The sequence below is a fragment of the Cucurbita moschata genome, unplaced genomic scaffold (genome assembly GCF_002738365.1).
Source record: "Cucurbita moschata cultivar Rifu unplaced genomic scaffold, Cmos_1.0 Cmo_Scf00005, whole genome shotgun sequence".
Classification (NCBI taxonomy): domain Eukaryota; kingdom Viridiplantae; phylum Streptophyta; class Magnoliopsida; order Cucurbitales; family Cucurbitaceae; genus Cucurbita; species Cucurbita moschata.
In genome coordinates, this window is record NW_019268521.1 from 2,680,029 (window position 1) to 2,699,860 (window position 19,832).

Genomic DNA, 19,832 nt, shown 5'->3' on the forward strand with positions numbered 1-19,832 from the left:
ACTGCTAGCAGATATTGTCCTCTTTGGATTTTCATTTGTAGACTAGTAAATGGTATTAGAGTCAGACGCTGGATAGTATGTTAGCGAGGACGCTGAACTCCGAAGGGGGTGGACACCGGGCAGTGTGCCAATAAGAGACACATGGCCAGAAGAGGAGTGGATTATGAGATCCCACATCAGTTGGAGAGGAGGAACGAATCATTTTTTATTTATAAGAGTGTGGAATCCTCTCCCTAGCAGACCGATTTTAAAAACTTCGAGGGAAAATTTAGAAGTAGTGAGCTTGAGCCGTTACAAAACAAACTGTCATTTAAATATATGATGTATCGTGTACTTATATGCGAGTGTCGGCATATAAGAATAATAAAGTAACGGTATAATCCAATGTATTATAAAAATCAATTGAAGCATATAAAACTATATATTAATTTAAATTAAAGCAAACCAACGAGTACATAATATACGGATGTTTAATGAATGATCCCATCATGCAATCAAGTCAAAATCATAATATTAAATCAAAATTTATAAAAACATAAACATGAAATTAAAAATTTAAAAAAAAAAAAAAAACTATTCATGAAACGGTGAGTTTTACTCTGATAATCCCATCCATGTTTTTTTTCAATTTCATTTACGTACAATTTTTTCCTGTAGAATTATTGCGAAGTGCGATAAAGAGAGAGGGAAGAAAATGAAGAGCGAAGGGTAGTTCCATTGAATCCAACAAAATTTCTCTTTGATTGCGAAGAGGAAGAGATCCATGGTGTTCTTGCTCAGAAGAAATCAGTTCCTTGTGATATTGTTTTGAATCGCATTCTTGGGTAAGTCTCTGAATCTCAATCCGTGAACAAATGGATATTGCAATTGAATTTCTTAAATTGGAGGCCTCATTTCGAAGCCACTCCTCTGTTGTTGGTTATCTTTCGATGTTGACTTTATTTTGCTCGGTGTTTCTCGTTATGTTGGCCTGTCGCCATTGCGTATCTTAGCTCCTCCAACCCGTCGTATGTTTTGTTGAGACCCACTTGCTTTACTTCGGGTTCAAGGGCTGCTGCGCATTATCTTATGCTAATGTCAATTGTTCTTTTCGTGAATCTGGATTCTGTTTCGTTGTCAAATTCATGGGTTTGGTTGGTGTGGATAATTTTGTTTTTTCTTTGGTGTTCTTCAAATGCTATTCCAGATTTGATATTCGAGGTTACAGTTGGGATTGGTGAAGACAAACTTTGGTCGTGAATTTGAGGTTGGTTGTTGGATTTTTCTTAAGAAAATGAAGGAAATCTGGAGATGAGATGGTTCAGCTGGTCTTAAACCGTGGTTTAGTTTGGCAATATAGCGTGTGCAAAGTGGGTGAAAGGTGAAAAAGGTTGCTAGCACAAAATGGCTGATGTGGCGAGTATAGCAGAGGCAGTGGCAGCAAGGTTTAGTTCTTTGGAGCTCATTGGAAGAGGATCTTTTGGTGATGTCTACAAGGGGTAAGCTTCAATTCTGGTACTATTGAATTGATTCAGTTCGTTGAAATTTGTTCTAGTGTGATCTTTGCTCTAGTGTGATTTAGTTAAGTATACACTTCTATGCTATATCACTAAGAAATGTGGATACGCACACGACTCATATATCAGGCGACACATCATTTTTTATAAAACTAGAACCAGGACAAGGCAAGGAAACATTTATTAAAAACATACCTTTGAAAAGATATAGAATTATTATACAAGAAGGAAGTTTGAGCTCAATAAGCTTATGCATAGATACGCATAAAACATATGTGCTCTATGCGTTCCGCTCTCCAAATATATAATTTTTGTCCGATATTTATGCTTAACAAGTGTTGAACTTAGATTCACTCTTTATAGTTGGTGTCACGCATACTCTATTGTGCTAAAAGAATATTTGATGTGTTCAACAAGCATTGGAGTGCATTATTCCCCAGATTTTAGGGTCTATCCTTCTCAGCTGCATCATTTTTACTTTAGTTTCAATTAAAGTTGAAGAAAATATTTTTTTACTAAAAAGTTCAGTTATCCTTTCTGTAACCTAAGGTGCCGGTCTTGGGTCCTTCATTTTTTTTGGGGTGGGGATTGGGTGGGGAGTGAGTTACCATGCTGTTTCTTCTATATCAATCAGAAAAATGGACTGGAACTGCTCGTTGATCTAGTTTCCTGATGCCTTTTTGCATTTGTAGGTTTGACAAGGAGCTTAACAAAGAAGTTGCTATCAAAGTTATTGATTTGGAAGAATCGTAAGTACAGAGGTTGCTCTATATTTATCACTGACGTTCATGATGAAACTCATATTTAGAGCTCTTGTGTTAACAATGAAGAACGTGATGAGCTACCTTAGTTTTTGTTCGACTAAAAAAAAATAATATAATCATTAAAATGGTAGTGTGGCACAAACTTTTACCGCATTCTTTGCTACATTGGTGAGGTTATTATTAAATAACAGTTTACTAATGTGAAATGAGGAATGGTATGATCCTCATTTATTTAGCTTTTAGTTTTGGGATGACTTTATTTATCTTGTTATTTGCTTTTCCAGTTGGTTAGTGTTGCATCATTACATTACAGCTTTCCAATTTTGCTTTCTACGTACTTGACAGTTTGTGTGTGTTATAATCATATTATGATTATTTATACTACTGACAACAAATTATTGGTCACTGCAAGCTCAGCAATGATATGATTATACCTTTTAGCCTCCTCAAAGGATTTGCAACGATTATGTCCTTTTTAAGGGTACTTGAAATTACAAAATACGAGCAATCCTTAAGCCAGAAGGAATTAGAAAAAGATCTTCGTACTGCCAAAAGAATATTAAGACTGTAGTTGGAGAAGGTTGCGTTTACACCAATAGCTACCAAAGGATGGAGTTCAGAAAAGTGTTAAATGATTGAAAATATGGTTGAAATTAGTTCTTGTAGATGAAGCTTTCTAGGAATTGTTAATAATGTCATGGGTGACTTTATTGGCTATAAAATATTTTCGCGTTGTTAATTTTACATTATCTTGCATGTGTAACACTTTTACTGGATAATAGACGTGTAGCCTACTGAAGTGCTGTGTTTTTTACTTGTTTTATCTTTGAACTGGGGTTCCTTATGCATTGGAGGATGGGATGATTCTTCTTCCACCACCTCCATTTTACTTCTTTTTCTCAAGCAGATGTAAATTTTTTGGAAACGGAACAATTTCATTTATCGTATGAAATTACATATTACAAAAAAGGGGGGAAATCCCAGAGGAACAACTGTACAAAAGACCTCTCCAATTTGAAAGGAGGGAAGAAAAGCTATAGTGATGGAAAAGGGGAGAGATTCTATACCAAGATACAGCCATATTGACTATAGCATCAAAAAATCTATGAAAGGAGGCTTCTTATCTTGAAAGAATTTTCTATTTCTTTATCGGCACACATTTCAGCAAAAGGCTCTGATGAAGTTCTCCCAAAGAGTCTTCTTTTCCTTTTTGAAATGATGCCTTCCTAGAGTGTAGTTGAAAAGCATTCTAGTAATGGATTGCCCTTTTCAATATTACTCGTGTATTTGGTTCTATCCTGTCAATGTTTTGTGGACTTTCTTTTCTGTGATATGACTGAGCTTGTTTTTGGATGATCTTCTGCAGTGAGGATGAAATTGAGGATATTCAACAGGTATAAATTCACTGGCGAGTAAATTGAATTAGTTGAATGCTAAGGTGCTAATCTACCTCAGTTTTGTGCCAGGAAATTTCTGTTTTGTCACAATGTCGATCGCCCTACATTACTGAGTACTATGGTTCTTATCTCCACCAGACAAAATTATGGATAATAATGGAATATATGGCTGGTGGCTCCGTTGCAGATCTGGTAAGTCTGTATTCTGCTTCTTGCTCCACACCTAACAGATCATAAACAATACGAGAACATGGGGGTTAGTCAACTGGGGAATTTACAGTTCTACCCCTTATAGCATGCATACTAACTATAGGGGGACTCACAAAACTACTTCTGTTTTAAGTATCTGAATCATGTCCACTAATGACAGGATTGATAACTCTGTTAATACCAGAGTTGGTTTAATATTTTCCTTCTCGAGTTCAAATTTCTAACGTAACTGACATATACTTCTCTTTCTCTAATGTGCCAGAAATCCCTAATATTTAATGATAATTCATGTGCGATCAACTTTTAAAGCAAGTTGAAGGATATGCTGGTTGTTTTTGGGAGAAGTAAAAAAGAAGTTTTATTCTCTGGTTTGATCTTATGGAATATGAATTAGACATACTTAGATTAGGCTGAGTTTAAGGGACTTTGTAGATTCTGTCCAACTAAAATACCCTATATCTAGATGGAATGTTGGGGCTAGATTTATTTGGGTTAAGCATTTATTTACTCATTGAACGAAATAAAATTCAAACAAATATGTGCCTAGGTCATTTTACTGCAAGTAAAGCCAATATCTTTGTAATTAATAATAAGTTCAGGTTAATTTGGTTTAACCCAAATTAATCTTGGAATTATCCATGGACCAAATAAATTCTTAATATTTCAATTTATTTGATCCCCACCCAATCTGCAGAATTTTGGTTGAGTTGACATAATCATTTGGGTCATTAGCGTTTTTTAGAAAAAGTCCATGCTCATCCCAAGGCCCAAACTTTGGAGACATCAATGGTTTTCTTTATTAAACTCACCCAAAGATTCAAACATGCGACCTCTGGGTAGGTGCTACTCATAGACCACGAGCTTTGGCTGACAGGGCTGCTCCTTGGGGCTTGGGTCATTAGGTTTTTTTAACACCACTAAAAAACTATGGTAGGTGAGAAATTCTTCATGGCATGGTTGATGCTTCTATATAATTACAATACGTCAAATTTCTCTTGGAAACTCTAGTAAGAGTGTTGAAGAAATTTCTATACAGTGAACTAGGCAGTTTATTTGGTTCCTCTCTTGTCAATATAGTTATGTCTGTATTTGATTTTTAATTCACTATGCCATGTATTTATTGCAACAACTTCAAATATTTTGGTTTTCTTATAAAACTTGCAACAAACTATGGTTCTGCAGCTGCAGTCTGGGCCACCTCTTGATGAAATGTCAATTGCATGCATTCTACGGGATTTGCTGCATGCAATTGATTATTTGCACAGTGAAGGAAAAATTCACAGGGACATTAAAGGTTTTCTTTCTCCTTCACAATTCAATGACTTTGTAAAAGTTAACTTCTTATCAACCATGGGATGGTGATAAAGTCCACTCCTAGCTCTCCTACCTCCCCTGCAAGGGGAAAATGGAAAAGAAAAATAAGCGGAGTTTAAAGAGTTCTACGTTAGTCTAATTAATGAAAGATTTTAATTTTACTTTGCAGCGGCAAACATTTTACTGAGTGAAAATGGTGATGTTAAGGTATGATTTTTCACGATCAAAATTTTTTGTATGGCCTTGGTTTAACTGTTAAGGATTTGCTGGGCTTTGCTTTAAAAGGCTAAACGTTTAATCCCTACAGGTTGCAGATTTTGGTGTTTCTGCCCAATTAACAAGGACAATATCAAGGAGAAAGGTAGAGTATTATGTGAAATATTGGATTTTGTTCATTATGATTCTGTTCTTTTCGCCACGTTATTGGAGTTTTGTAATTTTGCCCAATTAGACTTTTTAACACCCTTGGTTGGTTGGTTGGTTGTCGGGAGAAGTTTAGCTCCTTCGGCTCCTGCTGTATCCTTCCTTTGTTAGATCCATAAATTATTTTCTTATAATCATTTTCAAAAGTACATGACAGTTTTTGGTAAATACTTTCTGTTTGTAAAATTTTACTTGTTAACACTTGCTTTCTTGTTTGTTTTCAATGTGTAAACTTTTGCTGAATTGTTATTATTCTGGAGGGATTTTTTTTCTTTACCCATCATCTAATGCTATTGGAAAGGATCTTCTGAATTTTATGTGTTACCTACCTATCACTGATTTGTTGACCACAGACATTTGTAGGAACTCCATTCTGGATGGCGCCAGAGGTAATTCAGAATTCTGACGGATACAATGAGAAGGTATTTACGTGGTACCATCTTTTGGCATTTTGATGGTTTTGATTGGTTCTAAGATATCCACACTTCTCAATACTTGAAGCTGCATTCACTATGTTTCTAATTCTCATATCTAGAGCACTCATGCAATCCCATCACATTTTACTTGATGCAGGCTGACATCTGGTCCCTAGGAATCACTGCTATTGAAATGGCAAAAGGGGAGCCTCCACTTTCTGATCTTCATCCCATGAGAGTTCTTTTTATCATACCTCGAGAAAGTCCACCTCAGGTTCACTTTATAACCCTGTACTCGGCACTTTTCATGACAATGAAATATGAAATGGTGCATTGTCATTTTTCATGACATATTAGCTTTTATGTGTGACAGTTGGATGAACATTTTTCTCGACCTATGAAAGAATTAGTGTCACTTTGTCTGAAGAAAATACCTGCTGAGGTAAAACATTGTTCTCCTGTGCACTGGTTCTGTGTTTTAGTTGAATTCTTTTTAATCTGTGGAATATATATTTATCAAATATGTTGTTTAAGTTCAAATGATTATGAACCACAAATTAGTGTTTCTGTGAAACTGAAAACTGAGCATTAATAATACAGTGTGCATCGTATAGTGGTTTTTTTAGGTACTTATTTGATAGGACAATGTATTGCAATTGGTTGATCATGGTAGGGATTCACAGGATTTTGTTTTTGTTTATCTTTTTTCAAGAGTCATTATAAGAAATTAGGAGCTACTTAAAGGTGAGCACCTGGAGTTTGTTAAAACGCATGTAAAGTTGGGGCATGCTTACATTATTTTTAAGGTTCGCAGAATTTATATTGATCATTTCATTTCCTGGCAATTCATCTTTTATCTGTTCTATCTAAAGTACATGCTCTTCCTTCTATTTATGTGATTTTTTTTTATTTTTTTATTTTTTTGTAATTGCCTCTGGTTCAAACTTGACGCAAGCATTCAAATTGTTCATGTTTCCTGCCTTTTGAATTTACGATTTTTATGATGTGCGGATATATCTCTTTTTGTTTGTGAATCAGTTTTATGCATCTTTTGCTCTTTTAATTTCAGAGACCTAGTGCCAAAGAGCTTCTGAAGCATCGATTCATTAAGAATGCCAGGAAGAGTCCTAGGCTTCTGGAGAGAATAAGGTTTGTCAGGATACTTGAATTTCTATTACTTTTATATGGTAGTTTTATGATCTTTGTGTTGTCATATTATTATTCTTTTTCTCTTTCATCACTATGATTACTCTTTCTCAGTTCATAGGCACGGATATGGATTTTGGTCTTCCTTTTGACTTTGTACTCCATAATTTCCTAATTTATTGGCCATAGTTCCTACATTTATGTGTTAATGCACCTGAAGAATCAGGAAAAGCCGAATAGTATAAGGATGTCTTTGTATAAGGTGATTTATCAGTGATCTTATTTGTTGATATTGATAGAGAACGTCCGAAGTACCAAATAAAGGACGATGAAGAATCACCAACAAATGGTCCTAGAACTATAGGTGAATCATCAGACACTGTGAAAGTTTCAAGAAATTTAAGAGAGGAAACTGTTCGTGCCAGGTGGGTAAAACCAAAGATCAAAGTTTCCTGTAGCAAAAAGCACCGAACGTTGTTAATGCTAAACGACCTATTACTCATTGAGCTATTGAGTTCTGACTACTTAAAATTGCAGCAACCAGAGTAAAGCTCCGAAGAATGCTGGATGGGACTTTAGTATTGGGGGTCCACATAGTACAGGTACTGTTCGAAGTTTAGTAAAACCACCTCAAATTAGGGAACGAAAACCAGAAATTCCTTATGGTCAGGCTGCACCTAGTAGAGCTGCAGAGAGTGGTCACTGGCAAGCTGCATCTGGAAATGCACCACGCGACATAGCAAAAAATGCTAAAGATTCATTCAATATGGGGGATGATAGTGAAGATGTAAATTCTCCTCACTCCATTTCTCTTAGCTACAAATGCTTTTACAATCACATTTGCTTGTTTGTCAATCAACTAGATTATTAGAATTAGCCTGCTTGACAACAATACTTATGACTTCAAGGACTTTCACTTGTCCCAGAAGTTTACAAATTAGTGCATTATAAGGATTTGACTTCAATGATATCTCCTTTATAATAAGAAGAATTGAGCAAAAAGCTTGACAATGAATATAATCATCTGTGCAATTGTAGGCTTACGAAGTAAATTTGGCTGCAATAACAAGGCTTCATGGACTTTCACTTGTTCCAGAAGTTCTAATTATCCTTGCTATTGCAGCCAAGTTTAGTACGGAAACCTGCCAAAAGAGTAAATAATCGCAACGGCATGATTGAATATTATGGCTGTTTATTTATCTATTTACGACAGCCCGAAAATTGGTTGTGGATAATGTTAACTTATACTTCTTTTTTTCTCTTCTTTTTTTCTTCAATGGGCAATGTCCAGGAAGAGTTATCTGTAAGCGGTTCAGGAACCATTGTGGTCCGGTCTCCCAGAGGACCTCAAGCATCTACTCAATTTCATAATGAAAGCAATCCGGTAGAATTATCTTAAATATAGCGATGCTCTTGATTGTTTTGAGCTTTTCTATGCTTATTTGTTTATGAAATCAATGATGCGATGCAGTCTGGAAGCATACAGGCATATTTTGAGGACACATCTTATGGTGGTACTGTTGTTATGCGTGGTCAACGGGATGGTTCTGAGTCTCCTCGGACTCCAAAATCCAGATTTGGAATTCAAGAAAGGAATTCAAGTTTGCCTCCTGAAGATAGTGCATCAAACCTCGCGGAGGTTGGTTGCTTTTAAGTCTTCTGATTCATGTTCTTATCATGATTCAAGTAGCAGTTACTATTGGTTTTATTATATTGCTACTTATTTTAAAGTCAAGTCGGGAACATGCATCTTTTAGACTGCCATGAGTATTCTTTTAGTTCTTTTGTTGAAGTTTTAAGATACATATATTTTGGATTGCAGTCCTCACTCATTTTATTTAGCATTTTTGTTTTATAATAGAATTTAAATTTATTTCCTACAATATAATAATTCGTTTGTTCCTACTACCGCAAATCAAAATATGCTCTAGTGCTGTGCAATTACTGGGCATGTTCACTGTGATGATTGTAGGCAAAGGCTGCAATGCAAGCAGGATTGAAGAAATCTAATGTAAGGGATAGACCAGCTCTCACTAAACGCAACGACAGGCAGGAAAGTAGGAAAACAGAGCAAACAGTGAGTAGCTCTGACTCTTCAAGGTACATCTTAGTAATTGCCAGAATAAATTTTTCTCCACAGAATGTCGGACTGCTGCCTGATATCGATAATTTCTCCAGGCATTCTCGTGAATTCTTTGATGCACCAAAAGCATTGGCAAAACCATCTCTACCGATTGACGATGAAGAAAGTAGAAAAGTAGTGTCGTCTTCTGCACCATTATCAGTTTTGTTTATGTCATCCTTGAAAGAGGTACGTTTAAAGCCGATTTCAGTTTGTAAGTCCAGTGATCTAATAATTTGTCTGCATTAAAGGTACCTTCTACAGCTGCATGGTACTTTTGTGAAGTGTTTCCATCTTGTTATGCTCTCTCGGTCTCTGTTTTATCCATTTATATTAGAATGTGGGAATAGCTAAAGCTTACCTTATATTTCTCTCTTTTCTGTTGTTTGACCAATCCTATGTCTACAAAGATTCTATACTCTAAATTAGTTTTACTTCCAACAAAAAGAGAAACACGATGCTTATTGAGAAATTTGTGTCTCGAATCTCTCGAATCTCCCGTCTCAGTCTCATTTTCCTCCTATTTTTATTTATTTTCTCAACAATTGATTATCCCATGTTTTAACAAACTTACTCATTTTACTCTTTACCCCACTAGCTATAACTGACTTCATGACTACGTACTTATCCAACTTGGATTCATTCTCTTCTTTCATCTCCTTATCCATTGGCCTCTCAATATTCTCATCTCCAGATAGGCCTTTCATGATAACCAACGTGCACGATATTTTTCTATTTATTCAATGACGTGTTTTCTTAGTTCATATGTACCAATAGTGCAACCTACTCTACACATTGTCATCTCAGGTAGTTGTAGATGATTCGGAAGGATCGCCTGCCCGTACTGTAATTAATGCTCTTATAAGTATGGAACACCGAAAACCTGGATCATGTGAGGTTCTTGTTACCAAGTTGCTCCAGAAATTGGCCAGGTATGTTTGTTCTTTTACTTTTCTAATTTACTCCCTTAACTCTCAAACTCAAAGAAACATCTCTGCAGTTCCGAGGAATCTTCATTGAAGGATTTACAAGACTTGGCAACTCGCATATTCACCAAGGCAAAGACAGTTCCTGAAGTTACACAAAATGTCACGGATTCTGATAGCAGCAAAAGGCAACCGAACAGGGAACTTCATTCAAATTCTAATTTGAGCTCGCTTGCTAGATTTTTACTCTCCAGGTTTGTTTTAAGATAGTTCAATTTGACTAGGGAATCTTCAGCTCATCCATCATCCATCTCTTTTAGCCTCCTCGTCTATGTTCATGCACTTGTTTATGTATTTAGAATTTCCAGCATAGATAATTCTAGAAACATGACGTGAGATAAAACCTTTGTTTATATCTGTTTAAACAAGTTACAGAAATCTAAGATTTGAAAGTTTTAGGATTAAAACAAAATAAGCATAACGTTAGAAGGATCATTTCTTTTTCTGTAAATTCTTTAAGGGCAGACGTGATGCATTGTTAAGCTAAATTGCATTGGTTTGTTGATCAGATGGCAAGGTCAGGTGTCGAGGGATCTGAGTCCAGCTTAAAAGGGAGAAAACTTGTGTGTATTTGTTTGATATTTTTTATTCTTGACACTGCATTATTTGAGTTGATGTACATACGTCGCTGTAAGAAACGGTGTATTATTTATTAATTGTGATTTTTCCTGATGAAATTTTTGTTTTGCTAGCAGCATTTCTTTGTATACGGGTGCTTGCTATTCATTGCATTCACATTTGTTATATTATTATAATCTGAGATTGATAAATAGTTGCGTTTGAAATGCTGTGAACAGCGGAGGTTTGAACAATTTGTGGATCGTACTTCTTTTTGAGTTCTGAGATCAAACTATCGTTCTTTAGTATGAAAAGTTATGTCATATCTATTACAGAATGCTCGAACTCGTTTGTAGATGTAACTTGAATGTCGAAACATATTTGCACATCAATGGTGTTGATGCTACTACTATTTTCATTAGCTTTAGGTGAATTTATGAGTGAAGAACAAAGAACTTTGGGATGTAATTTACATATCTATAAATATGCACACCAAATTATTTTTAATTTTTTAAAATGTAGAGTGGGATGAAATTTAGTCTTTGAATGTAATTATTGAGGAAAAGTACTTGGGAAAATCCAGATAAAGCAAATTATCATATTTCAACCGACTCTTGAAATCGTACTTCATACTTCATACGTTGTCTAGTGTCAATGGTTGTACGAAGAGAATGATGAATACCATTTTTGAAATTTTCCTAGGCATGAGCCCCATCAGTGTTGATACTGACTCTAATAATTCATGAGTTGAGTTGCATGCAAAGAACATTCAAATAAGATTAATCCTTATGTTGTGAGATGTTTGACAAGAAACTTGTTCTTTATATCAAGAACATTGCACGACAATCTAAGTCGATGTTCAGTAAACTATTATACTTCTTGCATGCAGTATCCGAGTCGTGCCCATTTAAAAAATATGGAGGAGGTATGTATCCTCTCGCTCGCTGATGCAGATCTAGGAAGCTCAGTCATCCCCCGCAGGCCGCAAGCAAAAAGGAGAGAGAGGCATTAATCTTAAATCCGTGTCTAACCTAATACTTACAATTGAAATTGATATCATGTCATTTGATATCATATCAGTTATATGCCTCTAGTTGTCTAGCAGCATCGACATAACCATTCAACTAAAGATTAGAAGACTGCGAAAATCACAAACTTGGTAAGAGTTGCCTTTAAAGTAACGTGAGCTTCTATATGCTTAAATTGTTCAACACTCCCAAAATGCAGCATATTCTTCTGCATCATAGCCCTCTTTAACAAAAGAAGGTGCAGACTATACAATTAACATGCAACCAAGACACAAACTTGAGGTTTTCAATGATATTACATGAAGAATCAGAGCTTTCTCCATCTAAAATCTGATGAACTCTCATTAATACAAAATTTGAGTACAAAATGCTAAATTTGTAGTACAAATCATTAGCTAGAACAAAATTTCATGTAATAATAGTACAACCTACAAACTAACCATACATAAATTCAACAAATAAGTGAATAAACTAACTAAAACATGATTTGGGCTTGGCTTGTAACTTGGGTCTACCCTCTAACACAAGAAGATGAAACCATGTAACTCTTAGGCAATAGGATGGTCAGAGATCCCCATTGCCATAACATGAATTTTACAGCAAAGGACTGCTTTCAAGCAATCAGCATTACCAGCACTTTTCAGGCTTATCATAGAATCAGATGTTGGTACCTTACTTGAACATAATTACGTAGAGGAGTGTATAAATATCGTACCTGTAATGGGCTATTTTCGATTTATGGAAGACGGGGGCCTCGTGAGAGTTAGCTTCCGAAATGCAGCGTGCAAAATCATGCCTGTCGAGATATCAAACGATTAGAACAACTGGTTATGATGAACTTTGTAGCAGAGGCTAGAAATGTTGTGTAGTCACCTGTATATCCAACGCCAAGTGCACAGAAGATTGCCATTTGAAAGTTGGAAAATAAAAGGATGATGACAGTCACTGCAGAACATTATATTTGTTTAAGTATTTGGAAGAAAGAATGGGGTAAAAAAGATTGCTGTGTAATTAACTAACAATAGCAGTTCAAATGATTGTGATCTTGAGCATGGTAATTAACAAGGAATTGATTGATAAATGCATGCAGCGGGATCCAACAAAACAAAGAACCCCAAAGGTTCCAAATAGCAATTTGTAGTACTACCTAAAAATTTTCGAGGATCAAACATGCGAGATCACACATCGGTTGGAGAGGAGCATTCTTTATAAGAGTGTAGAAACCTCTCCCTAACAGAAGTGTTTTAAAAACCTTGAGGAGAAGCCTGAAAGGGAAAGCTCAAAGAGGACAGTATTTACTAGTGATGGGCTTGGGCTGTTACAAATGGGATCAGAGTCATACTCCAAGCGGTATGCTAGCGAGGAAGTTGAGCCCTGAAGGGGAGGTGGACACTCGGCAATGTGCTAGCGAGGACACTAAGTCCCGAGAGGGGGTGGATTGTGAGATCCCACATTGGTTGGAGAGGGGAACGGAGCATTCTTTATAAGGGTGTGGAAACCTCTCCCTAGGAGACGTGTTTTGAAAACCTTGAAGGAAAATCCAAAAGAAAAAGCCCAAAGAGGACAATACCTACTAGCAGTAGGCTTGAACAATTACACTTGCAGTACACACATGACCAAAAACATGGCCTTGGCTCCATTTCAAGAACTCAGGACAACCGAGCCAAAGTTCTCGGTCATCTTGAATCGAGAAAACGATAGCCTTAGAGCTTGTAATCTCAACCAAATAGAACAGACAAAACACTAACCATTCATCAAGCAGCAATGAAAAAGATTAACAACAAATCAAGACTTGTTCAAGGATAAGAATTGGGATGAACATCTCAGTTGTGCAAACAAACACAGTTTTAAATCGTCAATAACTTACCACATTGAGCAATGCGAACCAAACACTGCCAAACAACTGGATATTGGTCCAATCCCCATCTATCACCACAAAATTTAACAATGTCCCAAAGTGCTAAACATGATACTAATCCAAGAAGAGCAAGAGGCATCTGGTACCTGAAATCATCCACTACGGAACATAAACATCAAGAAGAATTTGCTAAAATAAAGGTCGGGAAATTGCCATAAATCTCTTCTCTACCCAACAATTTCTATGTTCATTCCTTCCAAATAAATGGGAAACACAAATAACGAAGGACAGAACGAGATGAACATACAGCGTGCAGACAAAAAAGAGAACAAATAAGGATGCGTAATTGCGAGCATAGCGTTTGGCGTTCTCGTGGACTCTGAGACGAGCTTGAGCCGGCGAGGAAGGAAACGAGTACGATTCAAAAAACCCAACAAATCCGGAAGTCCAGGAGGGTGTCGGGCCGGCAAAATCAGCAGCAGAGAGCTTGGCAAAGGGGTTAAGAGTGAAAACGGAGAGAAGGGTTCCGATACGAGAGAAGAAGGAGATGAAGAAACCTGTGGCTAAAGGAGCGACGGCGATGGGGGTGGGTCTGGTGGGGGCAGTGGCTGCAGTGGCGGAGGAATGGCGGTGGAGGTCGGAGGTGCGTTGATCGAGAATCTCGAGGTAGCCGGAATCGCGAAGCCATGAATCGAAGGCGGCGTCCGGAACGCTGAGGGAGAGTGGATTGGATGAGAAACTCATTCCTGATCACAATAACAAAAAACACGGATTTGGGATCAGTAGAAGAGACAAAAGGGTCATATATAATGGTTGAAGATTGTTGTTTTATTTGGTTGCAGAGCGATGGAGGCGGGTGATGCTTTATCCTCCCTCCCGCCAATCGGTTCCCGGCGGGCCCGGACTCCGGCCAATTGGGTTCTTTTGACCCAAGAAAAACAAATTTGTTCTTTCTTTGTTCAATTAGATTTCAATCCTAGACACCTTGAGATTGAATGTCTCTATATTCTTGAACGATAATGTTAATTTGGTGACTCGTAAACTTGATATGAGCCGGAGCTATTTGAGTCATGTTATTGGTAAAGATAAGTTTTTTTTGTAATAGATTGATCAATTCGATGATGAAACGTGTTGGATGTTGAGGAATATTGAAAGTAGTTTCACATCGACTAATTAAGAAGAAAATCATGAGTTTATAAGTACAACGTCACGAGAGTTTATGTTCAAAGTGATCAGTATCATAATATTGTGGAGAGTTGTGATTTCTAACATTGGATTAGTCACATTCTCAATATTGCTCGATGAAAGCTAGTTGCAACGAGTGTACACCATCCTAGGTGAGACTAAAACAAGATGAGATGCGGGTAGGCTACATTATTACCATGAACCAATAATCGAGTCTATCATCCCAAACTATGAGTATCGGAGTCCAAATCTTCGGTAGACTTTAAATGTTAATAAATAATAAATAATGATGAAAATTTTTAAAAATATATTAAATTAAAGACTAAATTATAGAAAAAGCACTTAAAAACTTTTTTTTTATTATTATTTTTAGTTTAATGATATTTTTTTTTAGAAGGATATCATTGAAAATTTAAAAAATTTAATGAAATTAAGAAAAATAGCGCACATATGTCAAATAGAATGGAAACCAAAACCTCCGGTAGATTAGACTTAACAAGTGAAGCGGAGACGGTGGCCGTTCATCTTTTACCTCCAAAACCAGAGCAGCAAAGAGACCAAATCAATGGCGGTCACCGCCGGAAAATACGTCAAGAACTTTTCCCACTGTTTCGCCTCAGGCATTCGCATTCCCGTATTTCCTTTCTCTCGTGCTATTCCTTCCCCCTTCTCTTCCACCATTCATAAAAGAACACAGCTCCTAACTTCCTCTTCACTTATTACACATTTCTCTTCTTCTTCTTCCTCCCTTTCCTCTTCCGATTACACATCTGAGAAGTATCTATCTGTACGCATCCGGTGCCGGAAAGATATCGTGGTGAGATTCAATTCCGGCTTCGATTTTGTTTGTTTCATTGTGGCCTTTGTGTTTTGGGTGATGAACTAATTGAGGGTATCAGTGTTTTTGTTTTGATTTAATTCTTTTATGAGAATTGAAGCACTTTTAGTTTAGAGAAATTCAACTAGAACTTGGATGGATTAGTCATATTGTAGAACATAATTACTAGAAATGTAGAACGAATGAGGGGCTTGCAGGATTGCTGGAGCAATTAAAGCTTCATCTACTTGATCTAAAGAGGAAACTTTGTGGTATCTTTGTTTTTCTGTTGGGCAGGATTTGCTTTCAGAAGCTCTGCTGAGTTTTGGTGCGAGTTCTACTTGTGTTGATGAAGACGATGTATCTGGTAGCTCTCACGAGGTGGCTTTCCTACCCCTTACTTGATTTGTGATGCTTTACAATCTTCATTACTATCACTGGTTCCATTGCACCTTAGTGACACCTGATTATGAGAAGATTTCTGGACACAGTTCAGTAAATTTGTACTGGATTGCTTGTAATTGATTGAGGCTGCATCTGATAACTTTAATATGCTCTTTAATTCCTTTCCAGACAAACCCATAAAAGTTACCGTCGATGTGAGATCCCACATCGGTTGGAGAGGAGAATGAAACATTCTTTATAAGGATGTGGAAACCTCTCCCTAGCTGATGCGTTTTAAAAATCTTGAGGGAAGCCCGAAAGGGAAAACCCAAACAGGAAATATCTGTTAGCGGTGGGTTTGGGCTGTTACAAATGGTATCAGAGCTAGACATGGGTCGATATGCCAATGAGGAGGCTGAACACCGAAGGGGGTAGACAAAAGGCGGTGTGCCAGCAAGGACGCTAGGCCCTAAAGGGGGTGGATTGAGGGTCCCACATCCCTTGGAGAAGGGAACGAGTGTTAGTGAGGACATTGGCCTCGAAGGGGAGTGGATTTTGAGATCCCACATCGGTTGAGGAGGAGAACAAAACATTCTTTATAAGAGTGTGGAAACCTCTCCCTAGAAAATGTATTTTAAAAACCTTGAGAGGAAACCCGAAAGGGAAAGCCTAAAGAGGACAATATCTGCTAGCGGTGGGCTTGAGCTCTTACAGTCCGGTCCCAACTCTACCCCTTTTCCTATATCCATGTGATGCTGATCAGGATGCTATGTTTGTAGTTAGGAGTGGATATGTAGAAGACATAAATTACTATGGCAGATATAATATGTTGATACTTTGTTCCCGACAGTTAAAATGTAATGACTAATATGCTTTGTGCAGATATATGTTGACACAATATTCCCTGATGGTGAAGATGTAAGTAAATGCATCTCATATGCAGCTGATTCTGTAGGCTTGAAGGACTTACCTTCCTACGAAGTTACAATTGGTGAACAACATGATTGGTTAAAGAAATCCCAGGTTTGTTTTTAACCTGTCTGTTCATTGCTAACACAAGCTCCACATTCCAAATTTATTTACCTCTTAAACACAATTGTTGTCTTGCATTGCAGGAATCATTTCATCCAGTTAAGGTTACTGAGGGACTTTGGATAGTGCCCGAGTGGACAACTCCCCCGGTATAATGATCTGAGCATTCTCTTTTAAGCTTTCTACACTTGTCTATACATATAGTTTGTTTCATGGTTCATATTAGGGGCGGGGAGGGTACATGTAATATCATCTTGTTTAGGATAGAATTTACACATTCCTTTATTTGAACAGGATGTCCATGCGACAAATATTGTTCTACATCCTGGATTGGCATTTGGAACAGGGGAACACCCAACTACGAAGTTGTGTCTACTACTGCTCCACAGCTTAGTGAAAGGAGGGGAATATTTCTTGGACTATGGCACAGGATCTGGCGTTCTTGCAATTGCATCACTCAAGGTACAATGTCCAAAATGTTTCCACTAAGCTCATACCAATACCATATGTGCTCTTCATGATTGTTGGGAAAGAAAAAGGCTCTGGCGGCTTGGAGTCTTTTAAAAGAAGATTGTTAGTGAATAAATCTATGTACCTACAGAATTTCCATGTCGTTGGCCTCCTTTCTATCATTTTTAGCCAATGACCTGCCATGAAGAAGGGATTCTTGGTTTTAGGTTCCCAAGCTCTATGAGTGATTCTCTAGAATTCTCCTCGAGTGTTCTGAAACGGTGGCTATCGTGGCTTAGAAACCTAAAGTTCGTCCTAACTTTGATCTGTTAGAGCTTTGGAGAGTTAGGAACCTAAGGTTCGTCCTTTCCAGAGCTTGTCTCGACACTTGGGGGTACAAGTTCCTCCTTTCTAGAGTTCGGACCAACTCTAACCCTTTTCGAGCAGTGGGTTTCTACTGGGAGCTGAGTGATCGATTGCAAAAGATGGGGCTACAGTACTGCCTTTTGGTGATATTGAACACTTGGTAGAAAATTGTGGTATTCATCTAATTAGCCAGAGGTTAACTCTGAGTTGGTTGTATGCATGCATTCATGTCCGTACACATCTAGAGACACCCTCTAGAGGTGTTATATTTCTCTGCATGCGACTTGATATTCATTATTTAACTTGATATACGCTTGCAATTGCAGTTTGGGGCTGCCTTATCTACTGGAATTGATGTAGACCCGAAAGCCATTGAATCTGCACAGAACAATGCTGCTCTGAACAGTATAGAACCCGAAAAATTGCAACTTCATTTGGTTCCTAGTGATATTGCAGAGTATAAATTTAGTGAAACGTTTATATCTGGAAAGGAGAACTTTGACATCGTCATTGCTAATATTCTTCTAAATCCTCTGCTGGATTTGGCTCATCATGTTGTCTCTTACGCCAAGCCTGAGGCAGTCGTTGGTCTCTCTGGTATTCTATCCGAGCAGGTATGTTCTAGGACTATCATCTGTTCTAAGCTAGAAAAACCAAATTTCAGAAACTGCCAATTTGATTGAGGGTTAAAGTATTTCTTTTCTTCTTTTTCCTGCTATGAAATTAGTCTGTGTGAGATCCCACATCGGTTGGAGAGGGGAACGAAGCGTTCTTTATAAGGATGTGGAAACCTTTCTATAGTAAACACGTTTTAAAAACGTGAGACTGATGACGATACGTAACAGACCACAGTAGACAATATCTACGGCTTGGGTTGTTACAATTGGTATCAGAGCCAAACACCATGCGGTGTGCCGCATGGTGCCAGCGAGGACGCTAAGCCTCTAAGGGGGGGTGGATTGTGAGATCTCATATCGATTGAAGAGAGGAACGAAACATTCTTTACAAGAGTGTGAAAATCTCTCTATAGTAAATGCGTTTTAAAACCGAGGTTGACGACAATACGTAACAGGTCAAAATAGAGAATATATACTTACGGTGGACTACCATTTACTTTGTTTGGTTGTACATTTACAGGTTCCAGCTATTATAGAACGGTATTCGCAATACTTGGAAGACATATCAGTATCAACTATGGATGATTGGGCCTGTGTGACTGGCAGAAAGAAAAGGCTGCTTTCTAGCAGCTAAGACAGTCTCACTCAATTATTTCCATAACTTTCACAGAAGAATGACTAATTTGATAGAAGCAGCTGAACAACGAACATCTCGTAAATCTCAGGTAAGCCCTGCAATTTCTGCAGACCTGCTAATTTGACAATGGATATAATATCATGAAATTGTTTCTTATAAAACAAACCTTTTCTGATCTTGTTTTCACCCTCGTGAGGCTGCTAGGATCAGGTAACAACCAGGTTTTCTTCAAGTAGGACGACTTAACTTAAGCGCGAAATGCTGCAATCAACTAGTTCCTTGAAAGCTGAATATCATGTGAAGTTATGAACAAGATCCAATCCTTCTCCCATGCTTCAACCAGATGGATCATATGCATAGTTTATAATTGGACAATTGGACAAGAACAAGAACAAGAACGTTTTGAGTCTTAGCCATACTGTAACTGTAACTCAATGTAATCTGAATATTTAAATCTCGTGTTTGTAAGAATAATCTGAAAATAGTAATCTTGATTTTTGTCTACCAAGTCATCTAAGTTCAATCTTTCCTGACTTGAAACTTGCTGTTTCAGATTCTAAATGTTTTTGACAATGGCAAGGTTCTTAGTAAGTTGCTCCAATCCAACCTAGAGGGTTTTGTTTATT

General features: G+C 37.4%; 3 protein-coding genes across 9 annotated transcripts; 2 read left to right on the top strand and 1 right to left on the bottom strand.

Moving 5' to 3' along the window:
• Positions 1-639: 639 nt before the first annotated feature.
• On the top strand, positions 640-11,086 carry LOC111442541 (serine/threonine-protein kinase 24-like). 2 transcript variants are annotated; one of them, XM_023079941.1, is made up of 21 exons: positions 640-824; positions 1,187-1,478; positions 2,189-2,245; positions 3,627-3,654; positions 3,727-3,849; positions 5,050-5,161; positions 5,351-5,388; positions 5,489-5,542; positions 5,958-6,026; positions 6,178-6,294; positions 6,394-6,462; positions 7,090-7,169; positions 7,466-7,591; positions 7,704-7,953; positions 8,458-8,550; positions 8,638-8,805; positions 9,139-9,266; positions 9,345-9,477; positions 10,096-10,220; positions 10,289-10,468; positions 10,784-11,086. In XM_023079941.1, exons 2-21 carry the CDS (start codon positions 1,384-1,386, stop codon positions 10,821-10,823), a joined length of 2,085 nt encoding a protein of 694 aa, XP_022935709.1. In that variant the 5' UTR covers positions 640-824; positions 1,187-1,383; the 3' UTR covers positions 10,824-11,086. The 2 variants fall into 2 exon arrangements, with proteins under 2 accessions (XP_022935709.1, XP_022935710.1); XM_023079942.1 differs by lacking the exon at positions 640-824 and having other exon boundaries at positions 1,464-1,478; positions 3,716-3,849.
• Positions 3,902-19,746, top strand: LOC111442544 (ribosomal protein L11 methyltransferase). 2 transcript variants are annotated; one of them, XM_023079946.1, is made up of 10 exons: positions 3,902-3,913; positions 10,740-10,741; positions 15,394-15,720; positions 16,018-16,101; positions 16,987-17,127; positions 17,220-17,285; positions 17,431-17,598; positions 18,279-18,566; positions 19,090-19,294; positions 19,403-19,746. In XM_023079946.1, the coding sequence occupies exons 3-9, from the start codon at positions 15,469-15,471 to the stop codon at positions 19,201-19,203; spliced, it is 1,113 nt and encodes a 370-aa protein (XP_022935714.1). In that variant the 5' UTR covers positions 3,902-3,913; positions 10,740-10,741; positions 15,394-15,468; the 3' UTR covers positions 19,204-19,294; positions 19,403-19,746. The 2 variants fall into 2 exon arrangements, with proteins under 2 accessions (XP_022935714.1, XP_022935715.1); XM_023079947.1 differs by having other exon boundaries at positions 19,411-19,746.
• Positions 11,594-14,634, bottom strand: LOC111442551 (PRA1 family protein H-like). Of its 5 annotated transcripts, XR_002710322.1 has the most exons (6): positions 14,026-14,634; positions 13,728-13,864; positions 12,734-12,805; positions 12,576-12,656; positions 11,989-12,105; positions 11,594-11,845 (listed from the first exon to the last, which is right to left on the bottom strand). XR_002710322.1 is itself a non-coding variant. In XM_023079960.1 (5 exons), exons 1-4 carry the CDS (start codon positions 14,460-14,462, stop codon positions 12,586-12,588), a joined length of 717 nt encoding a protein of 238 aa, XP_022935728.1. In that variant the 5' UTR covers positions 14,463-14,634; the 3' UTR covers positions 11,594-12,083; positions 12,576-12,585. The 5 variants fall into 5 exon arrangements, 4 of the variants coding, with proteins under 4 accessions (XP_022935728.1, XP_022935726.1, XP_022935727.1 ...); XM_023079960.1 differs by having other exon boundaries at positions 11,594-12,083; XM_023079958.1 differs by having other exon boundaries at positions 11,594-12,105.
• Positions 19,747-19,832: the final 86 nt, after the last annotated feature.